Raw genomic sequence first — 25,343 nt, 5'->3', positions numbered from 1 at the left:
CCACCTACAGCTACCAATCCTGATTCGAGCGTATGTTACCTTCAGGCTAGACTACCGCATCAGCTTCCTTACTGGTCTCCCTCTCTGACAGTGTGTGGAAATACCAAATTGATGCACAGCTCCATTAACTGAGACTCAAAACTTATTAGGAATGAATAGAGTTGGCAGCAAAAATTTTACACTTGGTTCTGGAATTACTCATGCTTTTTAAATTTAAAGTGGTGCTCTACCTCCCATCCCTAGCTATATACTTTATTTTTCTTTAAAGGGAAACGTGATCACCACCCTTATTAACACTCCCTAATCACAATATATCTACCAGCTACCTCAGCACTCACATATTACCTTATGTACACTGTATATTATTTATTTGATCATCTTCCCCAGTTTGACTGCAAACTTGACAGGATCCTGTTCCTATTACTTCTGCAAAGTCCCTAAGCACTTGGTTCAGTGTCTTGCACATACAAAGGTTCAATAAAAATTGCTGCTGCTAATGATGATGACCCATACCGCAATGTATTGTGGGAGTCAGAGAAACCATTGGCTTCTGTATCCTTTACTACTGTCCAGTCAAAAACCAATCCTGCCAAGGTACTGAATGTGTTTCCTAAAAAAAAAAAAAAAAGACAAAGATACATTAGAAACCATATTAGCCAAGAAACCTGGGTACATATCAAAGGCCAGAGACCTTGTATAAGGCACAATCTCAAGCAACATAGTCACTCCATAGCAAGCACTTTCAGGCAGGTCATGGTTTATGTCGGGCACACTACCTTCTTCGATCAAAATCATTAGGAATCAAGGTCACCTCAAAAGACTTGAAGCATTGCCACTACATTCCTAGTTATTTTTGCCTTTGCCTCACAGAACAAGGAACTAGAATAAAGGGCAAGTACCAGAAGCCTCAAAAGACACTGAGCAGAATCAGGAGAGAGAGCACATCATGCTTCATCCAATTCTCAACAGATATCCACAGTAACTGATGGGGATGAGGGATAGGAAGGGAGGAGAAATTCTGGAGAAGATGGAAATTTAACAAGGCCTTTTCCAAAGCTAACATCTGGAAATGATCAAGTCAAATTCACCCTCAAGACTGCTCATTTCTTCTTCAGGTTGGACATAGAAAATCTGGAGGGGAACGCCCAGTGTTCTCAAAATATCACCTCCCAGACAAAGAAATGTTGAAATGACTTCAAATTTGATTTGCTTCCTGAGGTTCAAATCTAATCCCCAATTTACAAACCCCAAAGAAGATAGAAATACATTTTAAACCATTATTCTCTAACCATTGCCTACAACATGCATTAGGGTTCCCGTCCACATCCTGGGTGTGCGTGTGGGTGGGGGACGTGCCGGGGTAGTACTGGAAAAACAGGACCTGGAAAGTCTCAGTTCAACTTTCCCATTTCCTATCTGTTTTGAGAAAGAAATAAAAAAATGCATATTTCCCAATCCAAGAGCAGTCATTAAACCCCTAATATGGGCTCACCACAGGTGAAGGAAGTTGGGTGGACCTAGACTAGATGTAATTTTGCAGCTCTGCAGAGCATCAGAGCTCCTGATGGGATGATTTATTGATCAACAAGCTGAGTAAAATCATTTTCATTTCGATCAGAGATGATGCCAGAAGTGGCTCTTTCAAGCTTGGGTCAATACTAAGTAATACTTTCCAGGCTCTGAAGTCTCAATGAAATAGTCCAGTATTAGGCTTCTGCCAGCCTTCCGACCCAGTGAGAGACCTGGAGCCCCTCAGGCAGACTTCTCCCAGCCCCTTTGCCTCACCTCTCCTGGACCTCTCCTGATCAAGCTCTTCCCCAGTCCCTGGCAGAATAGATGTTGACTGGCTTGAAGTTCTCTCATGTGCAAGAATTTCTGACCAACATTCTTGCTGCATTAATATATTAGGTAGCTAAAGCAAGGCTACCAGTGTGATTTCATATAAAGATTGCCCTACCTTGATAGGATAAGCAGGCATATGGAGGTAAAATTTGCACTGCTATTACTTAAGGCCATAGTTGAGACTGGCCGGAAGCACTTACAAAAATACTTTTTGACTAAAGGCTTTGGGAGAGTAACAGATCACCTGGTCCATACACTATGCCTAACAGAAAAAAGTGAAGAAATGGAAGCTACTATCCAAATTAATTCAGGCTGCTTGTCCCAAATTGAGGTAAAAATGTTTTGGGGAACTGAAAGGAGCCAGTTGGATTCGCCTACATTGATCATCAGATAATTGTTCAACTCAACACTTCACTTTTGGCTCTGTGAACAAAGTTTCCAAGAACCTGTGCAACTTATGGGGTTGCCTTAACACAGTACAACTAGGTCAAACTGGCTTCTTCCTTAAAGCAGACACTTAACAGAGCCAGGGGCATTGTATTCATGAATATGGTTACAAATGGCAATAAAAGTGTTCTGGCGTTCAACTTTTGATGATTCCTTACAGGGTCTTTAAACAATAATCGTATTTATTAAGGGCTTACTATGTGCCAGCAGCTGTACTAAGCACTGGGGTGGATACAAGCAAATCGAGTTGGACACAATCCCTTGTCCCGCACAGGGCTCTAAGATTTCATCTCCATTTTACAGATGAGGTAATTGAGGCACAGAGAAGTGAAGTGGCTTGTCCAAGGCCACACAGCAGACAAGTGGTAGAGTCGGGATTAGAACCCATGACCATCCAACTGCCAGGCCCAATCCACTACACCCTGCTGCTTTAAATCAGAGTAACTTAGCAAACAGAGATAAAACATAATTCAAAATACTTGAAAGGCATTTTTCAAATTATAATTTCAGCTGCCCAATGTAGCAGACAATGGAGGCTTTAGGATGGCTTTTGTTCCTTCCTTGCCTATTTCAGCTGAATGATGTTAATGAAACAGGGAAAACAAATCAGGCCGGAAGAGTGCTTACTTCATGGAAATGGCAGCACTCAACCACAAAAACAGTGACAATAATGATAATACCTTGGGGCCTATTTCCTAAGAGCACCAAGCATTTTCCTTGAGGTTACTTTATTCAATTTCTTAACATCCCTAAGAAGCTAAGGGTGTTTGGTCAGTATCTTTCCCCTCACTGTAAAGGATAATGGACTTCCGCAATGACGGTCACAGAACTACATCTTGGCTCCCAGTACAGTACTCAATCCATTATAGCACACACTCACTATTCTGGTTACATTTTTTTGTAGGGCTGCCAAATTTGTTTCTTCAGTAGTCAAAGGCCACAGGGCTGTTGTAATTAATGGTAATAAATGTCCGTGTCATATCATATTTAATTCTGCCACTGCAGAAAATTGAAAGTACCTCAGTCCTTACAAATACCCATTTAAACTCTTAATCCATATGTAAATCTCAAACTAGCCCACTCTGATCAATAGTGCAAAGATCAGGTTTATATGGGAGTTTCAAATGTCATTTTACTTAAGGGGAGATTACCTTCCTATCCTAAACTCACTTACCCTGCTCCATGACAGTGGAGCCAAATCAACATTAAACTCTGTGGCATGCTCTGTGTAAAGATAAGGCTGGTTTCTCCTTATTACCAGATTATATCATTTAATAATCAGCTAAGCTTCAACATTAAAGCCTCATTATTTTTGGTGGACTATGCAAAGATTCTCATGTCAATCGGTAATAGGGTCTTTAAAAATGGGGAATTATGACAAGAAATTATTTTTCAGGGCACATCAGAAGTCATACTACCAGCAAATCTTATTCAAAAATGGGGCTCTCATATGTATTAACCCCTCATTGAAATTGCTTCCCCTAGGTTTCTATTGTAAGTCTATTGTGAGCCCACTGTTGGGTAGGGACTGTCTCTATATGTTGCCAACTTGTACTTCCCAAGCGCTTAGTACAGTGCTCTGCACACAGTAAGCGCTCAATAAATACGATTGATTGATTGATTGATTGTGCAAAATTAAAGATGACTTCAAACATACACATATATACATATACAGGAATACATATAAATATATATTTGAATGATAAAACATAAGTACTTTCTCTGCCAGTTCTAAAAATAGAGTAAGAGTTTCACTTTTCACTCAACATACATTGATTTGCAGAAAGCAGTTGCAAATCAAGCAGCATGGACTAGTGGACAGAGCACAGGCCTGGGAGTCAGAGCCTGGGAGTCAGAGGACCCAGGGCCTAATCCCGGCTCCGCCATTTTCTGTGGGACCCTGGGCAAGTCACTTTACTTATCTGGGCCTCACTTACCTCAACTGTAAAATGGGGATTAAAGATTGTGAGCCACATACAGGACATGGACTGTGTTCAACCTGATTATCTTGTATCCACCCCAGAGCTTAATACAGTGCCTATAGTAAGTGCTTCACAAATGTCATTAAAAAAAAAAGATCAATTCATGACAAAGAGGTGCAATTGATTCTCTTTAAAGAAAAAATAATTGACCATGGAGCTGGAAATATGACAACTCTCATTATCTGTTTTTTCTTTTTTAAAAGCAACACAAATAACCGCTGTCACAATGGTTTAAGAAAAATGTGTTATTCATTTAGAAACACTGTTTTATTAATGAATGGAAATAAGTAGAGAATTTATTGGGGGGAAGGGTGCTATAAAAAGAGTGATCAATGTCACCTTCAAAAGGCAAGTCTACCCACCTTCTAAAACCACCCAGGACCAAGGAACACAAAATCAAATCAATTATCAAGCTCAATTAACAGAATTGTACATTCCGTGCATAAGTGGGAAAATGTGCTTTATTGTTTTCAATGGTATTTGATATGAACTTAATATGTGCCAGGCACTGTACTAAGCACTCAGGTAGATACAAGCTAATCAGGTTGGACACAGTCCATGTCCCACATGGGACTCACACAGATAACTGAGACCCAAAGAAGTTAGATGACTTGTCCAAGGTCACACAGTAGACAAGTGGCAGAGCTTGGATTAGAACCCAGGTCCTTCTGACTCCCGGGCCTGTGCTATAACCACTAGGCCACACTGCTCCAAAAAACTTCACAATAAATGGAGATACAATATTCAACATTAATTTCCTTCCTTGTGTGGATTGCTTATAGTTCTAACAGGAAATAAGAAAACTTAGGCAGCATGGGGTACTGGAAAGATCACAGTGTTGGACATCAGGAAACCTGGACTCCAGTTAACCTCTGCCACTGGCCTGCTGTGTGACTTTAGGAAAATTCACTTAGCTTCTCCATGCCAGTTTCTTCATCTGCAAAATGGAGACATGACACCTGCTCTCCCTACTTCTTAGACCATGAATGCCAATTGGGATAGGGACTGTGTACAATCTGATTACCTTGTATCAATCAACCCCAGTGCTTAGCACAGAGCATGGCACCTAGAAAGAACTTAATACCATACTATTATTATGTATTCCCTGAGTGGAAGTACAACAGGTGGAACCAAGGCTTTACTACTAGAGAAGCAGCATAACTTAGTGGCAAGAGTCCGGGCTTGGGAGTCAGAGGATGTGGGTTCTAATCCTGGCTCTGCCACTTGTCTCCTCTGTGACCTGGGGCAAGTCACAACTTCTCTGGGCCTCAGTTACCTCATCTGGAAAATGGGGATTATGACTGTGACTCCCACATGGGACAACCTGATTACCTTATATCTACCCCAGCGTTTAGCACGGTACTTGGCACATAGTAAGCGCTTACCAAATACCATTTATTATTATTATATTATTATTACTTAAAAGAAAAACATTTCTCCTATATGGTTCAGGATGATTTGCCTATCCTCTTCTTCCCACCAAAAAACAGTCCAGCACTTAGAACAGTGCTTGGCATCTAGTAAGCGCTTAACAAATACCACCTTTATTACCACTTCAGTAAAATAAAGGCAAGACTGGAATTATGATCCTGTCCAAGTTAAACTTTGAGATGAAAATGAAACAGTTTACTTAAAAATCTGAAAAAGTAACAGATCCTTTCACATTGAATTCTGGAAATGGCTCCAGAATATGACCTTCCAATTCAGCCCCCATTTTGTCAAGAAACACAGCACCAGGGTTATAATTGCACTTCAGTTGAAAAAGCATCTTTCTCTTGCACTGTGATTCTCTGTTACATGTACAACAAGGTTACAATGGGAAGACAAATATATTTTTGCAAGATGTTTTAGTCCAGAATGCAAATTGTGGCCCTTGAACTCTTCCACAGAAGAGAAATTTAGACATTTAAAAATAGTCCATTTTTATGCTTGATGTGTTTCCCTGTCAAAGTCGTTTTAATGTGAACAAATCTTAGGCATAAATGTGCCCAAGAAGGGTTGTTGATCGATACCACTCATGTTGTTGATGCCTCGGAAATCCATAGGAAAATGGTGGCTTGGATGGGGCCTTTTTCCCCATAAACTTATTCTGAAATGTCTTGAAATATTTTCCCAGCACATGCTGAAACAAATCACTAAAGGAAGTATGGACATGATTGACATATATGTTGGGCCATAATTTAGGTACTTATCCACTTTTCATGCTGGCTTTTCCCCCTGCTCTTTTCCCTCTCTGGCTCTCTGAATGACGGTGGGTGCAGGTGGTGGAAGGGGTGAGAGAGTGTAGGGAGAGGCAGAAGGAAAGAAGGGAGAGAACCCGAGGAAGAGGAAAGATAGGGAAGGGAGGAAAAGCATCCTTCCCTCTTCCCAATAAACTACACACCTTATCTGTCTCTTCCTCTGCCCCCTAGGGAACAGTCAACATGATATTTTTGATTGTCAACTGTGGTAGCTGGTAAGGTTTCCCAGCAACTGAAGCTGATTTTAAAAGTAAACCACAATATTAAATTGTGTTTCCTCAGGGCTGTGTTTAGAACAGAGAGGAAGGCATCAGTCCCGTCAGACTCCTTATCCAGCCCTACTGTAATTGCATATCTATTTGGGAAAGAAAGTGTTCAAGTCTTTATAGCAAACCTACTAAAAGCTTAATACCCAACACCAATTAGAAAACCTCATAGCTAAAGCCTAGGTGCTGCAAAACTACAGAAATGAAGATGCAGGCAACTTTGATATTATCCATTCAATGAGAGAATTACTCTACTGTCAAGCTTTGGGAATACTGGGCTAAGGCCACTTAGATCAGTACAGTCCAGCTGCTGATTCCACACCCCCCTGCCAGCCCCCCACTGTATCCACTGAAGCACAGTTTTCAAAACAATAACCAAGGCTTTAGATGATGGGGAAAAAAAAGACAGTTGCAGAGGGCTCTAAAAGACCCGCAGCCATTAAGATGGGAAGGGGTGGAGTCATAGCACAGAGGGGAAAGCTTTCTTTGAGTACAGGTATTCAACAACAAACTCTTCTCTCAGGCCCTCCAACATTAAATCACAGGAAAGAATTCAAGCATACATGGAGTGGCTGGTGGTAACTGTTGGTCACACATCTGACTTTTTAGTCACCCCTATATATAATAATAATAATAATAATAATGGCATTTGTTAAGTGCTTACTATGTGCAAAGCACTGTTCTAAGTGCTGGGGTGGATACAAGGTGATCAGATTGTCCCATATGGGGCTCACAGTCTTAATCCGCATTTTACAGATGAGGGAACTGAGGCCCAGAGAAGTTGAGTGACTTGCCCAAAGTCATTCATTCATTCATTCAATCGTATTTATTGAGCACTTACTGTGCACAGAGCACTGTACTAAGCGCTTGGGAAGTACAAGTTGGCAACATATAGAGACAGTCCCTACCCAACAGTGGGCTCACAGTCTAAAAGGGGGAGACAGAGAACAAAACATATTAACAAAATAAAATAAATAGAATAAATATGTACAAATAAAATAGAGTAATATAATAAATAGAGTAATATAAGTTATATAAGTTACACAGCTGACAATTGGTAGAGCCAGGATTTGAACCAATGACCTCTGACTCCCAAGCCCGTGCTCTTTCCACTGAGCCATGCAACCACATCAGCAATAAATTCTTTGAGGAAGAAAGACAATTATATGTATATGGGCAGCATGGCTCAGTGGAAAGAGCACGGGCTTGGGAATCAGAGGTCATGGGTTCTAATCCCGGCTCCACCACTTGTCAGCTGCGTGACTTTGGGCAAGTCACTTAACTTCTCTGAGCCTCAGTTACTGCATCTGTAAAATGGGGATTAAGACTGTGAGCCCCACGTGGGACAACCTGATCACCTTGTATCCCCCCAGCACTTAGAACACTGCTTTGCACACAGTAAGCACTTAAGAAATGCCATCATTATTATTATTATTATTATTATTATTATAACAGAGTTGGTCTAGAAGGACTGATCTTAGCAGAAAATTAAGCAACCTAAATTCCAAACAGGGGCAATGGCTTAAAATCATAGCAAGCCACTTGATCTGAATCCAAGAATTTTCCAGCTTACTTTCTCTTCTTTTGCATCAGTTTCTGGTTTCCATTTCCCATTTTCACACAATTTCTCAGCCTCAGATGTACTACAGTGGGGTTAGACTAAGTTCCTTGTGGGCAGGGATTGTCTACCAACTCAGAGTATAATTTCCCAAACTCTTAGTACAGTGCTCTGCACATAGTAAGCACTCAATAAATACCACTAAATGATTTATTATAGCATAAGAGGAGAACTCTAGAGACAGTGAAGAGCACGTCTCATCTGAGCTGTCCAAGAAAGGATCAAGAAAAAAAATAAACTCATCTGGAAAAACTGAGGAAAGTGTATTCAATCATATCTAACCAGGGAAAGAAGAGGGGAAAATTGCAGGCAGTTATCCACATAATTCAGGCCTCACACAACCCTGCATTTGAGGGTTAAGTGTTGCTTTGCATCCAGTGGTTGTCTATAAAGATTGAATTCACCAGATATATGCCCAACTTTCCATTTCACTTTGAGGAACAGTCATCATCACCTTCAATCAACATGTAATGAGCTCCTAGAAGCCAGTTCTCCACAGCCAATGTAAAATGATAATCAAATAGGTAATTCAGGTCCAACTCCAATTTTTCCTGAATTATCTGGGACAGGTACTTCATCTCAGATGGGTGGATCCAAGAAAGACTGATTTTCTTCCTGAAGAACTTGGATCATTTTTCAATTCATGCTTCATCTTGTCCTAAAAAACCCCTCCCCTTTCCTTCCAGTTATGACCCCCTCTCGCTCTTATTTCTCTCCAAACTACTTGAGAGAATTGCTTACAGCCACTGTCTACACTTTCTCTGCTCAAATATTTTCTTTGATCTCCTCCAACCTGGCTTCCACCCTGTTCAATCAACAGAAACACTCCTCTCTAAGGTAACCAATGACCTTTTTGCCAAATCTGATGGCCTCTACACTATCCTAATCCTCTAAGACCTCTCAGCTGCCTTCAACACTGTACCACCCCCTTCTCCTTGAAACTTTATCCAACCTTGGCTTCACTGACACTATCTTCATCTGGTTCTATCTTTCTGACCACTCCTTCTCAGTCTCTTTTGTAGGCTCCTCCTCTGCCTCCTACCCTCTGACAGTGGGGTCCCTCAAGGTTCAGTTCTGGGAACCCACTCTCTTGGAAAACTCATTCATTCCTATGGCTTCAACTACTATCTCAATGCAGATGATTTCCGAATCTACATATCCAGCCCTGATCTCTCTCTTTCTCTGCAGTCTTGCATTTCCTTCTGCCTTCAGAACATCTCTACCTGGATGTCCCACCAACACTTCAAACTAAACATGTCCAAAACAGAACTCCTCATATTCCCACCCAAACCTTGCTCCCTGCCCTGACTTTCCCATCACTGTATACATTAACACTATCTTCCTTATCTCACAAGCCTGTAACCTTGGAGTTGTCCTTGATTCATCTCTCTCATTCAACCCAGATATTCAATCTGTCACCAAATCCTGTTGGTTCTACCTTCACAGCCTCACTAAAATCTGTCCTTTCCTCTCCATCCAAATGGCGACCACATTGATCCAAGCATTTATCCTATCCTGCCTTGTGTGTTGCATCTGCCTTCTTGCTGACCTCTGTGACTCTTTGTCTCTTCCCATTCCACTCCATATTTCACTGTGCACATGGATGATTTTTCTAAAAAAAAGTTCACATCATTTTTCTCCACTCCTCAAGAACCTCCAACGGCTGCTCAACTACCTTACCTCATGGATCTCCTACCACAGCCAAGCCTGCACCCTTTGCTCTACTAGAAGCAGCTTACTCACTATGCCTCGATCTTGCCTATCTTGCTTCTGTCCCCTTTCCCACATCCTCCCCCTATCCTGGAACTCCCTCACTCCCCATATTCACGAGATCACTATTCTCCCCACCTTCAAAGCCTTATTAAGGTCACATCTCCTCCAAGAGGCCTTCTCTGATTAAGCCCTCTTTCCCCCAGCTCCCTCTCCCTTCTGCGTCATCGATGCATTTGATTCTGTGAACTTTGGGCATTTGATATTCACCCCACCCTCAAACCCCCCGCACTTATGGACATATTAATGAATTATTCATTATGTGATTCATTTTTATGGTACTGTTAAGTGTGTTAATGTGTCAAACATTATTGAAGTGCTCAGTTTATAATGTGTGTGTGTGTGTGTGTGTGTGTGTGTGTGTGTGTGTGTGTGTGTGTCTCCCCCTCTAGGCTATAAGCTCATTGTGGGCAGGGAACATGTCTCCCAACTCTGTTGTATTCTCCTGAGTGCTTAGTACAGTGCTCTGCACACTGTAAGTGCTCAATAACTACCATTGATGATGATCATCATGGACAGCTGCTCAAACAAGAATGAACAGCATAGGATACTACTGGAATGCTTACCTTCAGAATCCAGAGCCTGGATCTTCAGCTCTAAGGGTGAATCTTCGAGGTAGAGTTCACGGGTGGTGGAGACAATCTGGATATCATGGATGATGTCCACAATGGCATCACAGCGCAGCACCTGGCCAGTCACTAAAAGGCACATCCAGGATACAGTGTTAGCAACACCGTATCCCCTTCCCCCTAAGACAGGAAGAATCTTCACCCCTTAACTGTGGGGATCCCTCAGAGCAATTCGCTGGCCCCCCCACTATTCTTTTCCCTTTACACTCTCTCAGAGAGCACATCCATTCTCATGCTTTCACATACCACCAATATGCAGGTAAGTCGCAAATCTACATCTTCTCTGAGTTACCTCCCGAGTTCTGTCCATCTCCAAATCCTACCAGTTCATTCTCAATAACTTTTCACAGATTCAGCTCCTTTTCACACTCACACCTCCTGACTGGTCTCCTTGTCTCCAACCTCTCTTTCATGTAACTTCATATGTCCTGTTTCTAAAATACCAATCAGAGCATACCCCTCCCCTAGTAGCTATCTCCAACACCTTCCCATTGCTTTTATTATAAAATGAAACTACTTACCATCAGCTTCAAGGCTCTTGGCCAGATGGTTCTCTGTACCTGCTCTTCTGCTACACCACGGGTCATGCTCTTCCTTCTTCTCTGAACCGTTTCTCTCTTTCTACTCTCCCAGCTCTGACCCACTGCTCACACCTTTTCCTCTGCCTGGAAAACCCTTCCTCCTTTTCACCAAGCCACATCCCCCCACTCCTTCAAAGCTCCTCTGAGAAGTCCCCTCTTCTTTACAACATCCTTTTCTTAAATCGCCCCAGCCAGCCAGGTCATGCCAGTCTCTCAGCCCTCATGTGTTCATTAAGATCTGTTCACATGACTGTTATAAACATATCAATGAACAATATATGGTATTTATTGAACACTTACTGTGTGCAGAAGCACTGTACTAAGCAATTGAGAGAGGATGATACAAGAGTCGGTAGACATGATTCCTCCCCTCAAGAAACTGAATCTGAGACTGATTCATCTCTTTGCCTTGATTATTTGTATTTATTTATTCACCTACACTAACTTTTTAAAAAATGGTATTTGTTAAGCACTTACTACGAATAGTAATAATTGTTATAGTATTTGTTAAGCATTTATTACATACCAAGCACTGTTCTAAGTGCTGGGGTAGTTTACAAGCTAATCAGGTTGGCCACAGTCCCTGACCCACATGGGGCTCACAGTCTTAATCCTGATTTTACAGGTGAAGTAACTGAGGCACAGAGAAGTTAAGTAACTTGCCCAAGGTCACACAGCAGACAAGTGGTGGAGCTGGGATTAGATTTCTATGTGCCAGGGATTACTATGTGCCAGGCACTGTACCAAATGCTGGAGTTAATACAAGCTAATCAAGTTGGATACAGTCCATGTCCCACGTGAGATATACAGTCAATCTCCATTTTACAGATGAGGTTAACTGAGGCACAAAGAAGTTTAGTGACCTGCCCAAGGTCACACAGCAGGTAAGTGGTGGAGCCTGTATTAGAACTCAGGTCCTCTGACTCCCTGGACCGTGCCTGCAGTAAGTGCTCACTAAATACTTCTAAGGTGAAAGAAATTCACCATCTGTCCAGATGGTCCAGAAGTGGGGGATCTGAACCCAGATCAAAAGAACAGAAAAAGACAGGACTTCCTGACTACCAATTGACTAAACACTAGACACACTTCTTAATGTTGGCCCTGGAGGGATCTACCCAGGTGTAGAATTCCAGAACAGGAATCTAGGTCCCCCTTTTAGAGCCATCACTAAATGTTGCCTGGAGTGGTAATGCACCCAGCAAGCAATGCAAAACAAAGATATAAGGCTAATTCTTAAAAGAGATCATAAATGTTGGAGCAGTATTTGCAGGTTAACCTTCTGAATGTCAGTGCACATGATTTGACTTGAGGAGCAACATTGCCTAGTGGAAAGATCAAAGGCCTGGGACCTAGGCCATATGGATTCTAACCCGGGCTCTGCCGCTTGCCTGCTGTGTGAATTTGGGTAAGACACATCACTTCTCTGGGCCTCAGTTTCCTCATTCATAAAACACAAATTCAATACTTGTTCTTCCTCCTCCTTAGACTGTGGGCCCCCTGTGGAAAAAGGTCTGTGTTTAATCTGATGGTCTTGTAACTACCCCAACTCGTAGCACAGTGCTTGATCCCTAGTAAGGACTTAACAAATAACACAATCATTATTACTGAAAAGGACAGCCTGGTGTGGTCCAGTGCCACACAGTGAATGGTATACAGTGAGCATGCAACTAACAAAATGTCAGCAACATCTAGGGCCCGGAAGTTATTTGGGCAAGTCTACCAAGAGATTAGCAGAGTCCTTACTGATATCCTCGGCAAAAATGATGCTGGTCAGGCGGGTTGGCTGGGATGATCGAGCCTGCACAACAGCTTTCTGAGAGCATTGTTGTTCATCAAGATCCAGTGGTTCGATACTGGCCACTTCCGGCCTGGTTGATGACCTGCAAGGAGAGAAAATTAAATCTCTGAAGCAGCACCCATGTGTAACTAGACACAGAGATTCCCTGAGCTGCTAGAAAACCAATAGTGCATGGGGATGGTAAACCTCCCTGCTACCTTCCTGACAAAAATATTCCAATACCATCCTGGTGAGGAATGTGTAACCAAGCTTCTTTCTAGAACAAGACTCTCTCAATTCTGATCAGTTGTGATCCTTGTACAAGCCCACGATGCATTATAAAATAGGAGGCTGAGGGAGCAAACTACAATACAAAAGACAACCTAAATGCTCACCTCGAAGTAGCAGAAATATGAGAAATGCAGCCAATTACTGAACCTCTCTATCAAGGCAAAAGGCTAGATTCTTGCTAATGTTTCCAGTCTGCCCACATTCTTGGTGCATAAGGCTTACCAGAGCAAAAATGACAGTCATACTTCCCATTATTTTTTTTGCTATGACTTTCAACACTAATTTCTCATACCCAGGCAATCCCATATAGTTAGGGAGGCTTTCCGTGCTGGAGGACCATACCTGAGTACTAATTACACATTTACACATTGCTCATCTCACATTCTATTCCTATTCAGAGTTCCCATTCTATTTCTTCCCCTAGACACTTGCAAGAGTGTACAGCCACAGATTCTGGGTTATTTTCATTTTCTTTCTTTTCCGCTCTCCTCTCTCTCCCCCATCCCCCCATTACAATTGGGATCAAAATTGCTGAATAACAGATATTTGGGGATTAATGTATAAATATTAGATACCACCGGTGCTCTTAGATCACCTACTTTGGAGACAGCCTGATAGCATAATTAGAAAATGTGTAATTTGAATTTAAAAAATTAGAAAATAACTTGCTTTGAAATTCTTTTAATTACTTCCTAGGAAATTATCTACAATTTCGGATCAGCTGATCCACCCAACTAGCTGAATATATTAAATGACTCACATCTCCTGAATACTGACTTATTTTAAAACATCTTTTAAGAAATGGATGGGTCACACTATGCCTGGACAGTTTTCTAGTGTTCTACTGCTCAAGTATCTACAAGACAATACTTGGTTGCCAAATTCAAAGGAAATATTAATTTTCTGTACTCTTAAAAGGAACTGTCAAGATTATCTAGTGTTAAAAGCTATTTACAACACACAAAAAATGTATTTGTCTTTTAAATCTTGAAGGTTCTGTCAAACATTTCAAATTAAGGTGAATGCACCTAGAATTTCCGAAGCACTCATACAAAGCATTAGTGAAGAGCCACCCCAGGTTCCTGATGGATAGTTTCAAAATTGAACATCTATAGAAAAACTTGATCCAAAAATCTCAAGGCCAAGCTCTGGCAGAGAAAATACATTTGTGAAGCAGTCACACAGAGGTTTGTTTTTTTTTTTGAGGAAACAACATGCCAGAGATGAAGATGAAGAATCAAGATAAATAATTCATGTATAAGTGAATATATTAAAAGTTTCCATATTGAAAAAAATACAATGAGAAATCACTTTACAGAGCTTGCTTCTGTGCAAGGGGCGAGTATTTGTAAGCTAGCATTTTCTGCTTCTTCCCATAGAAAATGACCATCTTCCAAACTTAAGTTTTCACCATGAGAAAATTTAATTTCCCTACTATCCAAAATGTGCCCAAATCACCCATATGGTCGGCCACATGCAGCAAAACATAAAATTCTTACCACTGGCTCACTAGGATGATGGTGCATTTAACTAGAAGTCAGAGTATTTAATAAATACTAGTTATCAATTAATCAGTAATGATCAATTAGTTCAATCATGAAGACTTTTGATAGTGGCTAAGCAGCTGGAAGATGCTGGATAAAAGCAATAAGAGGTAACCATAATGAGCAGCAGAAACCACGTGGCTTCCTACAAGGGTGAGAAATTGTCATTCATTCTTTGATTCAATCAATTATATTTACTGAGCACTTACTGAGTGCAGAGCACTGTACTAAGCGCTTGGAACAGTACAATACAACAATAAACAGACACATTCTAATAGATTCTAACACCCACAGACTTCCAAAGTGAAGATGTCTATCATCACCTGAACCTCCCTACTGGCTAAGAGGTGATTGCTCCTCCCTTCTCTGCAAATGAGCATCTGTTCATTCATCTATAAACAAGGTAGCTGACATTTATCGAAAACCTAAGGTTTCAAGCCCAAGGGAAGCACCATGGCTTAGTGGAAAGAGCTTGATCCTGAGAATCAGAGGACCTGGGTTCTAATTCTGCCTCTGCCACATACTGTGACCTTGGGCAAGTCACTAAAATTCTCTGTGCCTCAGTTTCCTCAACTACAAAATGGGGATTCAATATCTGTGAGCCCCATGTGGGACAGACACTGTGCTCAACCTGATCGACCTGTGTCTACTCCAGTACTTAACACATAAGTGCTTAAATACCACAAAAAAGATTTCCATTTTGCAGGTTGAGAAAGACACAAGAAGATTACTATTATTTTGATTATTAAATATTTTCTGTGAACCAGGAAAATGAAGGCAGTGTATGGAAATCTAATATTAGCATCTTGTGCCTAAATTAAAGAATAGTTAAGGCAAATAAGAATGAAATGCAGCATGGCTTTGTGGGAAATGGCACAGTCTAGTGGATTTAGCACAGGCCTGGGAGTCAGAAGGACCTGGGTTCTAATCCACACTCTGCCACTTGTCTGTCCTGTAAACTTGGACAAGGCACTTAACTTCCCTGTGCCTCAGTTACCTCATCTGTAAAATGGGGATTAAGACTCTGCAGGATAGGGACTGTATTCAATCTAACATGTATCTACCCCAGCCCTTAGTACAGCAATTGGCACATAGTAAGTGCTCAACAAATACCATAAAAAAGATAAAGCACAAATGTGAGAGGAGAAAGGAGGAACATGAACACCTTCTCTTTCAAATGTATTTTCTTGCTCTTGCTCTGCCCTCTCTTCTACAGAGCAACACAATTTCTCCTGTGCCCACTGCCCCCACCAATTGTTCCAGACCTTTAACTGCCTTCTGACACCCCCAGGGCTACCACCTCCTTGCTTCTTGCTCCAGATGACCTTTGCCAACTTCTTCACTGACAAAATCGAAACCCTGGCATAAGTTTCCCAAAGAAGCCCCCTCCCACCTCCAAAACCAGTCTCTCAGCCTTCTTGGCTGTCTCTCACAAGGAGATTTCATTCATTCATTCATTCAATCATATTTATTGAGTGCTTACTGTGTGCAGAACACTGTACTAAGCTCTTGGGAAGTACAAGTTGGCAACACATAGAGACGGTCCCTACCCAACAACGGGCTCACAGCCTAGAAGGGGGAGAAAGACAACAAAACAAATTAACAAAATAAAATAAATAAAATAGTAAATATGTACAAGTAAAATAGAGTAATAAATCTGTAAAAACATATATACAGGTGCTGTGGGGAGGGGAAAGAAGGAGGGCGGGAGGGATGGGGAGGGGGAGAGGAAGGAGGGGGCTCAGTCTGGGAAGGCCTCCTGGAGGAGGTGAGCTCTCAGTCGGGCTTTGAAGGGAGGAAGAGAGCTAGCTTGGCGGATGTATGGAGGGAGGGCATTCCAGGCCAGGGGGAGGACGTGGGCCGGGGGTCGACGGCGGGACAGGCGAGAACGAGGCATGGTGAGGAGATTAGCGGCAACGGAGCGGAGGGTGCGGGCTGGGCTGTAGGAGGAGAGAAGGGAGATGAGGTAGGAGGAGGCGAGGTGATGGACAGCCTTGAAGCCGGGGGTGAGGAGTTTTTGCCTGATGTGTAGGTTGACTGGTAGCCACTGGAGATTTTTGAGGAGGGGAGTAACATGCCCAGAGCGTTTCTGGACAAAGACAATCCAGGCAGCGGCGTGAAGTATGGATTGAAGTGGGGAGAGACAGGAGGATGGGAGATCAGAGAGGAGGCTGATACAGTAATCCAGACGGGATAAGATGAGAGCTTGAATGAGCAGGGTAGCGGTTTGGATTGAGAGGAAAGGGCTGATCTTGGCAATTTTGCGGAACTGAGACCGCAGGCTTTGGTGACAGCTTGGATGTGAGGGGTGAATGAGAGAGCAGAGTCGAGGATGACACCAAGGTTGCGGGCCTGTGAGACGGGAAGGATGGTAGTGCCGTCAACAGTGATGGGAAAGTCAGGGAGAGGGCAGGGTTTGGGAGGGAAGACAAGGAGTTCAGTCTTGGACATGTTGAGTTTTAGGTGGTGGGCAGACATCCAGATGGAGATGTCCTGAAGGCAGGAGGAGATGTGAGCCTGGAGGGAGGGAGAGAGAGCAGGGGCAGAGATGTAGATTTAGGTGTCATCAGGGTAGAGATGATAGTTGAAGCCGTGGGAGCGAATGAGGTCACCTAGGGAGTGAATGTAGATCGAGAACAGAAGGGGACCAAGAACTGAACCTTGAGGAACCCCTACAGTAAGGGGATGGGAGGGGGAGGAGGAGCCAGCAAAAGACTGAGAATGAGCGGCCAGAGAGATGAGGAGAACCGGGAGAGGATGGGGTCTGTGAAGCCAAGGTTGGATAGCGTTTTGAGGAGAAGGGGGTGGTCCACAGTGTCGAAGGCAGCTGAGAGGTCGAGGAGGATTAGGATAGAGTAGGAGCCATTGGATTTGGCAAGCAGGAGGTCACTGGTGACCTTTGAGAGGGCAGTTTCGGTGGAATGTAGGGAACAGAAGCCAGATTGAAGGGGGTCGAGGAGAGAGTTGACGTTGAGGAATTCGAGACAGCGGGTGTAGATGACTTATTCAAGGAGTTTGGAAAGGAATGGTAGGAGGGAGATAGGGTGAAACCTAGAAGGGGAGGTGCTGCCTGCTTCCAAAATCTACCCCCTGCATGTGTGTCTCTGACCCTATCTCCCTTCACACCTCCTAAAAACACTGGCATCCACTCTTCTTCCCTTCTGGTCGGACACTAACTGCTCACTCTCTGATGTTGCCTTTCTCTCTGCCTACAAATCGCCCCCCAACCCTGTCTAATCTGCTCTTAATAAAAAAAAATGTGGATCCCACTATACTATCCAGCTACCACCCCATCTTCCTTTTCCATCCAAATATCTTGATCAAGTCATATACAGCCATTGCCTCCACTTCTCCTTCAATTTCTCCTCCCCACTAGATTATAAACTCCTTGAGGTCAGGTATTATGTCTTCAAACTCCATTGTACGCTCTCAAGTGCCTAGCACAGTACTTTGCATACAAGTACCTAACACCACTTAATAACTCCCCTAGAATCCTATTTCAGTTCTCTTCACTCCAGTAAGAGGTCACTAAGAACCTCCTACTTGCCAAATCAAATGGATTCTCCTTGACCTTCTGGCCCCCTTTGGTACTGTGGACCACGGCCTTCTCCCAGAAACACTATCTAACTTTGATTTTACTGACACTGTGCTCTCCTTGTTCTCCTCTTACCTTTTGGCCAATCCTTCTCTGGTCTCCTTCGTTCACTCTACCTCTGCCTCCCATCCCCTAACTCTGGGTGTCACTCAAGGCTCTGCACACAGTAGGAGGCGTTCAATCAATATTTTGAATTGATAAATATATTCTAGCAACCAGTAGCCCTCTAAGCAGACCTGGGAAAGGCCCAGCTATAAGGTTGCCAACGAATTACCAACTTCTTCTTGTTAATGTTCTTACTCTAGTGGAAGAATAGACTCATGCTTTAATCATTTGACAAGGTACACTCTTAAATTAGCAAGTTCCCTTCCTAATCCTGCAAATGCCAGACAAGAATACAAGGTGCCCAGGTTTGCTCACATAGATATATTTTGCAGACTAAAGTACAGCACACATGAATGCCTGTACCTTCCACGGCCTATCACATTTCCCTGCTAGGAGAGCTACTGGCCTTGGATACAACAGTCTAATGGGGGCAGAGACAGACATTAAAATAAAGGCAAGGAAATAAATTACAGGTAAGGGAGGCAACTGAATATAAGGATGTGTATAAGTGTTGTGGGGGTGGAAATGGGAGGGAGTACCGAAGTGCTTAGGGAGTGGGACTAATAACCAATCAGTGGTATTTATTGAGTGCTTACAGCGTGCACAACACTGTGGTAAGTGTTTGGGAGAGTACAATACTGTAGAGTTCATAGCCACATTCCCTGCTCTCAAGGAGCTTAAAGTCTAGTCGGGGGTGGGGGGGGGGGTGGACAGACATTCAAATAAAATTGGTAGACATTACATTAAATCAACCCTAGAGCTCTACTTCACTTCGGAAAATGATTCTGTTAATGGTGAAATGATGATGATGTTGAAGTCTCCCACCAGGAACAACAGATGAGCCTCAGTCCTAATATCTCAGTACAGAGAACCTGCCCGAGGGAAGTGATTCTAGTGCTAGTGGTTGGCACAGCACCACTGGCATGTTCTCTTCCCTGCCAGTCATGTTCCCACTGGGGCTCTGAATGCAACAAATGAGTAGGCGGGCAGGGGCACAGCGCATTGCAAAGTGCAAACACAGTCTTGGACAAAGTTAGCCAGCTACAGACAAAACCAGGACTAAAAGCCAGGTCTCTCATTTCCCAAATGAGCATCCTTTCCCAAACCCAGTGGAAAGAGCACAGTTCTGGGAGTCAGAAGGCCTGTGTTTTAATCCTGGCTCTGCCAACTGCTTGCTGTGTGACCTCAGGCCAATCACTTCACTGGGCCTCTAATTCCTCAATCGTAAAATGGGGATTAAATACCTGCTCACCTTCCTACTGGACTGTGTCTGACTTGACAAACTTGCACCTACCCCAGTGCTTAGAACAGTGCTTGGCACATAGTAAGAGCTTAATAAATAACATAATAATGATGATGATAATGATAGCATTTGTTAAGCACTTACTATGTGCAAAGTACTGTTCTAAGTGCTGGGGAGGATACAAGGTGATCAGGTTGTCCCATGTGGGGCTCACAGTCTTAATCCCCCTTTTTCAGATGAGGTAACTGAGGCACAGAGAAGTTAAGTGACTTGCCCAAAGTCACACAGCTGACAACTGGCAGAGCTAGGATTTGAACCCATGACCTCTGACTCCCAAGCCACGCTGAGCCATGTTGCTTCTCTATATGGACCAACAGTCAAGCTAATGGTGCGTGACTAACCATGTGTTTGGTGTTGCTGAAAAAAAATCTATTCCACACTGTGAACATAGAGAGAGAATTCCTTTCTGCACAGCAGTATTTGCCACTTGCAAAGCTAGTCATTTTTAAACCTATCTCCTGGTACCTTGATCTTTCTAAAGCTTCTGCTCTAGGAGAGCAAGACACTCTTGATTGCTGCACACTGGGCTGATCTAGCTACTGTTATTATATCCCAAGGGTCCATTGCTTTGGCATATTTGTGTGGAACGGTGATTCACTATGTCGTTGAAACATCTGTTCTAACCCCCATGCTTGTGTTTTACCCCTTTCCCTTGCACCGTCCAGTAGCTTCTTGGAGATTCTGCTCTTGTACATTCTTATGTATCCTGCCCAGAGGATATGGAAATAAGCATTGCCTCAATACCAGTGAGGTATCTGCATTCCAAAGCCTCATTGTTGACAATTTTGCCATGCCATTTAATGATGAGAACCGCTCACAGATGATGCTGTGGAAATTGCTCAAGGATGTAAAATTGTCTTCTCTGGACAGATCAAGACTCACATTTATATAGAAGATTGCATACCACCATAGCTCTATAAGCCCTCACATTTGGTATGAAGCTTGAAGGCCCACTGTTGTCTCCATCCCCCAAAAGACATGCCCCACTTCTTGATTTCACCAACAGTAATGATAGTTGTGGTATTTGTTAAGCATTTACTATGTGCCAGGCACTGTGCCACTACTTTGCCTGTCTGCATCATAGGCTTGTGTACTAAGTATCGGAAGTGGAACAGTATTAACATAAAATATCCTTTAATTGGGACACTAAGAAAGGGTACTTTTTGAAACAATTTTTATTTCAGTGAAGTCTTTTTAAGGTTCCTCAAAATGTAGAGTTAGCACTTTCTATGGCAAGTATCAATCAATCTGTAACGACATCTGTAATCAAAAGCATGTGGCTACAGCTTCACCTCAAAGGCCAGTGTCTTCTATGGTGGATACTGGTCTTAAAAAGAATACTGATATGCTTTTTATTGCTGATTCATTCAATCTTATTTATTGAGCACTTACTGTGCACAGAGCACTGTACTAAGCACCTGGAAAGTACAATTCAGCAAAGAGAGGCAATCCCTGCCCACAATGGGCTCACAGTATAGAAGATGAAATTTTTCAATTGCATATAGGACTTCATAGGTTTGGCTAAGCATAAAGTTGGTTTCTTCGGGTCTATTGTCAGTCCATAAGATCGTGCTTACTCTGCAAAACAATTTGGAATCATTTGCATGCCCTCTTGTTTCATGAGAGCACAGGCAATACTATTTATTGAGTGTTTACTCTGTCCTGTGCACTTAGCCCTCTGTACTAAGCACTTGGGAGAGGACAACAGAATTCATAGACATTATCCCTGTCCTCCAGAAGCTTACAATCTAGTGGGGGAGGCAAGTAACAATAATAATGATAATGGCATTTTTAAGCACTATATGCCAAGCACTGTACTACGCGCTGGGGTAGATACAAGATAATCAGGTCCCACATGAGGTTCATGGTCTAAATAGGAGGGAGATGAGGTATTGAAGCCCCATTTGCAGATGAGGGAACTGAGGCACAGAGAAGTTGTGGCTTGCCCACCATCACACAGCAGACAGGCCCTCTGACCGCCAGGCCTGTGCTTTTTCCACTAGGCCAAACTTCTTCTCATAATGAATTACTAAAATAAATTATAGGTGGGGGAAGCAACAGAGTTTAAAAGATATGTACATCTCTCGAGACCTGACCTCTCATTGGATCAGCAATCCTATATTTCCTCATGTTTCCAGGACATCTTCACCTGGATGTCCCATCGGCGCCTCTAAGTCAGCACGTCAGAAAATGAAATTTCATCTTTCCCCCCTAAACCTACTCTTCTCCCTAACCTTTCCATCCCCAAAGCCCAGAGCCTTGGTGTTGTCTTTGACTGTTTGCTACTATTCAACTCTCACATCCAAATCACTGCCAAATCCTACCATATTTTTTCTGAACATTTCCCAGATCTGCCCCTTTCTCTCCACCCAAACTGCTACCTCTATGGTAAAAACTCTGGTCTTGCCATGGTATCGGCCTCCCAGCCTCCTTGTTGGTCTCCCAACCTCCAGCCTCTCGCCCCTCCAATCTATACTCCATTCTGCTGCACCAATCATCTTCCTGAGGAAACACACTTGGCCCACATCTCCTTTCCTCAAAACCCTCCCTTCACACAGGACAAAAACTCCTCACAATTTACTTCAATGCTCTCCACCATCTGGTCCCATCTTATTTATCTGCTCTCTTCACTCACTGTTTCTGCTCCTCCCAAGTCAACCTTCTAGCTGTACCCTGCTCTCGACTGTCCCACCTCCACCACCTTGTCCACACTATTCCTCTGGCTTGGTTGGAACGCCCTCCCTCCCTCCAAACATCACACAGGCCACAGCTATCCCCACATTCAAAGTCCTCCTAAAATCCCCCCTTCCTCCACTAAGCTTTCTCCAATGAATTCCCAGTACCCTTCACAATATCATCCCTTCAGCTTACCCATACACTTAAAATCTTAAATCACACCCTCCTTAGCACTCCTGTGCATGTCCACTTAATTACTGACTTCTAGTTGTAAATATTTTCCTCTGTCTCCATCGTGAGCATAAAGCTCTTTTTTTCTGCACTTCCCAAGTGCCTAGTACAATGCATCACACCATGTAGGCACTCAATAATTGCTAATACTATGTACCTAAGTGCTGTGCAGGGGCTGGGGGAATACTCAAATGCTAATCAATCACTTTTATTGAGCACTTACTGTGTTTAAAGCATTGTACTAAGTGCCTGGGAGAGTACAATAAATCAGAGTTGGTAGACAGGTCCCCTACCCACAAGGAGTTTACAGTCTAGGGGAGGGGACAGATGTTAATATAAATTAATAAATTATGCATATAAATATATATACATGTTCTGTGGGGCTGAGGGTGGGGTAAATTAAGGTTACAAATCCAAGTGCAAGGGTGAAACAGAAGGGATTAGGAGAAGAGAAAAGGAGGACTTAATCAGGGGAGGCCTCTTGGAGGAAAAGTGTTTTTGATAAGGCTTTGAAAGGTGGGCAGAATGATAATCCATAGGCTATGAAGAGGGAGGGAGTCCAGGCCAGAAGCAGGATGTGGATAAGGAGTCAGCAGTGAGATAATCAAGGTACAATGAGTAAGTTGATATGTTGCCAACTTGTACTTCCCAAGCACTTAGTACAGTGCTCTGCACACAGTAAGGGCTCAATAAATACGATTGAATGAATGAATGAATGAATTAGAGGATTTAAGTGTGCAGGCTGGATTGTAGTAGGAAATCAGAGAATTAAGGAAGGAGGGGGCAAAGGGATTAAAAACTGTAAAACTAATGGTAAGGAGTTTCTGTTTGACGCAGAGGTGGATGGGCAACCACTGGAGGTTCTCGAGGAGTGGGGGAAACATGGACTGAATGGTTTTGTAGAAAAATGATCCAGGGAACAGAGTGAAGTATGGACTGAAGTTGGGAGAGACAGGAGACAGGGAGGTCAGCGAGTAGCCTGACACAGTAATCAAGGTGGGATAGGATAAGTGCTTGGATTAATGCAGTAGCAGCTTGGAAGGAGAGGAAAAGGCTGGATTTTAGCAATGTTGTGAAGGTTGAACAAACAGGATTTGGTGACAGATTCAAATATGTGGGTTGAATGAAAAAGACAAATTGAGATTATTAATATAATTAATTATATTTATATACAATAGTGTATATTATTTATATACAATATTGCATTATTCATATACAATATATTATGTGCTTTGCACATGGTAAGCACTAAACAAATACCATCATTATTATTATATAATTAATAATAGAAATAATGGTATTTGTTAAGCACTTACTATGTGCCAGGTATTGTATGCCAAGGTTAAGGCCTTGTGAGACAGGGAAGACGGTGGTGCTATCTACAGTGTTGAGAAGGTCACAGGGAGAACAGGGCTTGGGTGGGAAAATGAGGAGTTCTGTTTGGGGCATATTAAGTTTGAGGTGACAGGGTGACAACCAAGTAGAGATGTATTAAAGGCAGAAGGATATATGAAGCTGCAGAAAAGGAGAAAAATCAGGCTGGAGGTGTATATCTGGGAATCATCTGCATAGAGCAGGTGGTTGAAGTCATGGGAGTGAATGAGTTCTCCAAGGGAGTGGTTGTAGGAGAATAGAAAGGGACCCAGAACTGAGCCTTGAGAGACTCCCATTCAATCGTATTTATTTAGCATTTATTGAAGGTACAGGGCACTGTACTAAGTGCTTGGGAGACTACAACACAACAATATAAAAGACACATTCCTTGCCCCCAGTGAGCTTACAGTCTACAGGAAGGAGACAGACATTAATATAAATAAATTACAGATATGTACATAAGTCTCCTTTCATGATAGCACCTGGGGAGTTTCCAGTACTCTACCAGTCTTGGCTATGGGCAGGGAGAGTCAAGCAGAGGTATACCCATTCCATTCCTAGCTTGGGCAATGGCTAGCGAGTGGAAGGCAATCTGCTACAAGTCAAAACTCACTTGTGCTGGGCAGCAGTGGCATGGGAGAAAATCGAGGGTGGAGACAAGTTAACTGCGCAGAAGGCAATGGTAAACCACGTCCATATTTTTACCAAGAAAACTCTATGGATACACTACCAGAACGATTGCAGATGAAGAGTGGGGCATTCTGGGAGAGATGTGTCCATGGAGTCATTATGGGTCGGAAAAGACTCGACAACATAAGACAAATGTACCTAAGTGCTGTGGGACTGGGGTGGTGAATAAAGGGGGCAAGTGAGGGTGACACAGAAGTGAGTGGGAAAAGAGGAAATGTGGGCTCAGTCAGGGAAGGGAGTAATTGTCGGATATATATATAAAAAAAGGAGGGAATTCCAGGCTAGAACCAGAATGTGGGTGAGATGTTGGTGGTAAGACAGATGAGATCGAGGTCCACTGAATAGGTTTGCATTAGAAGAGCATTCGAGGACTCATTCATTC

At 42.8% G+C, this 25,343-nt stretch overlaps 1 protein-coding gene and 1 non-coding gene across 2 annotated transcripts in view; one reads left to right on the top strand and one right to left on the bottom strand.

Moving 5' to 3' along the window:
• Nucleotides 1–25,343, bottom strand: part of NUP210 (nucleoporin 210) — a 154,105-nt gene that overhangs the window by 105,774 nt on the left and 22,988 nt on the right. Inside the window, exons 2-4 of the mRNA XM_038740819.1 lie at nt 13,119–13,255; nt 10,732–10,863; nt 514–610 (exon numbers count right to left, since the gene is read on the bottom strand). Coding sequence (XP_038596747.1) covers nt 514–610; nt 10,732–10,863; nt 13,119–13,255 — 366 coding nt within the window. The remainder of the gene's footprint in view (nt 1–513; nt 611–10,731; nt 10,864–13,118; nt 13,256–25,343) is intronic.
• LOC119920652 lies at nt 24,736–24,874 on the top strand. The gene has a single exon (XR_005448383.1). It is a non-coding gene; the product is annotated as a small nucleolar RNA SNORA7 (small nucleolar RNA).

Source organism: Tachyglossus aculeatus, chromosome X1 (genome assembly GCF_015852505.1).
Source record: "Tachyglossus aculeatus isolate mTacAcu1 chromosome X1, mTacAcu1.pri, whole genome shotgun sequence".
NCBI classification, from domain to species: Eukaryota; Metazoa; Chordata; class Mammalia; order Monotremata; family Tachyglossidae; genus Tachyglossus; species Tachyglossus aculeatus.
The sequence above is the reverse complement of the archived record's forward strand: the minus strand, read 5'-3'. Positions and strand labels throughout refer to the sequence as shown.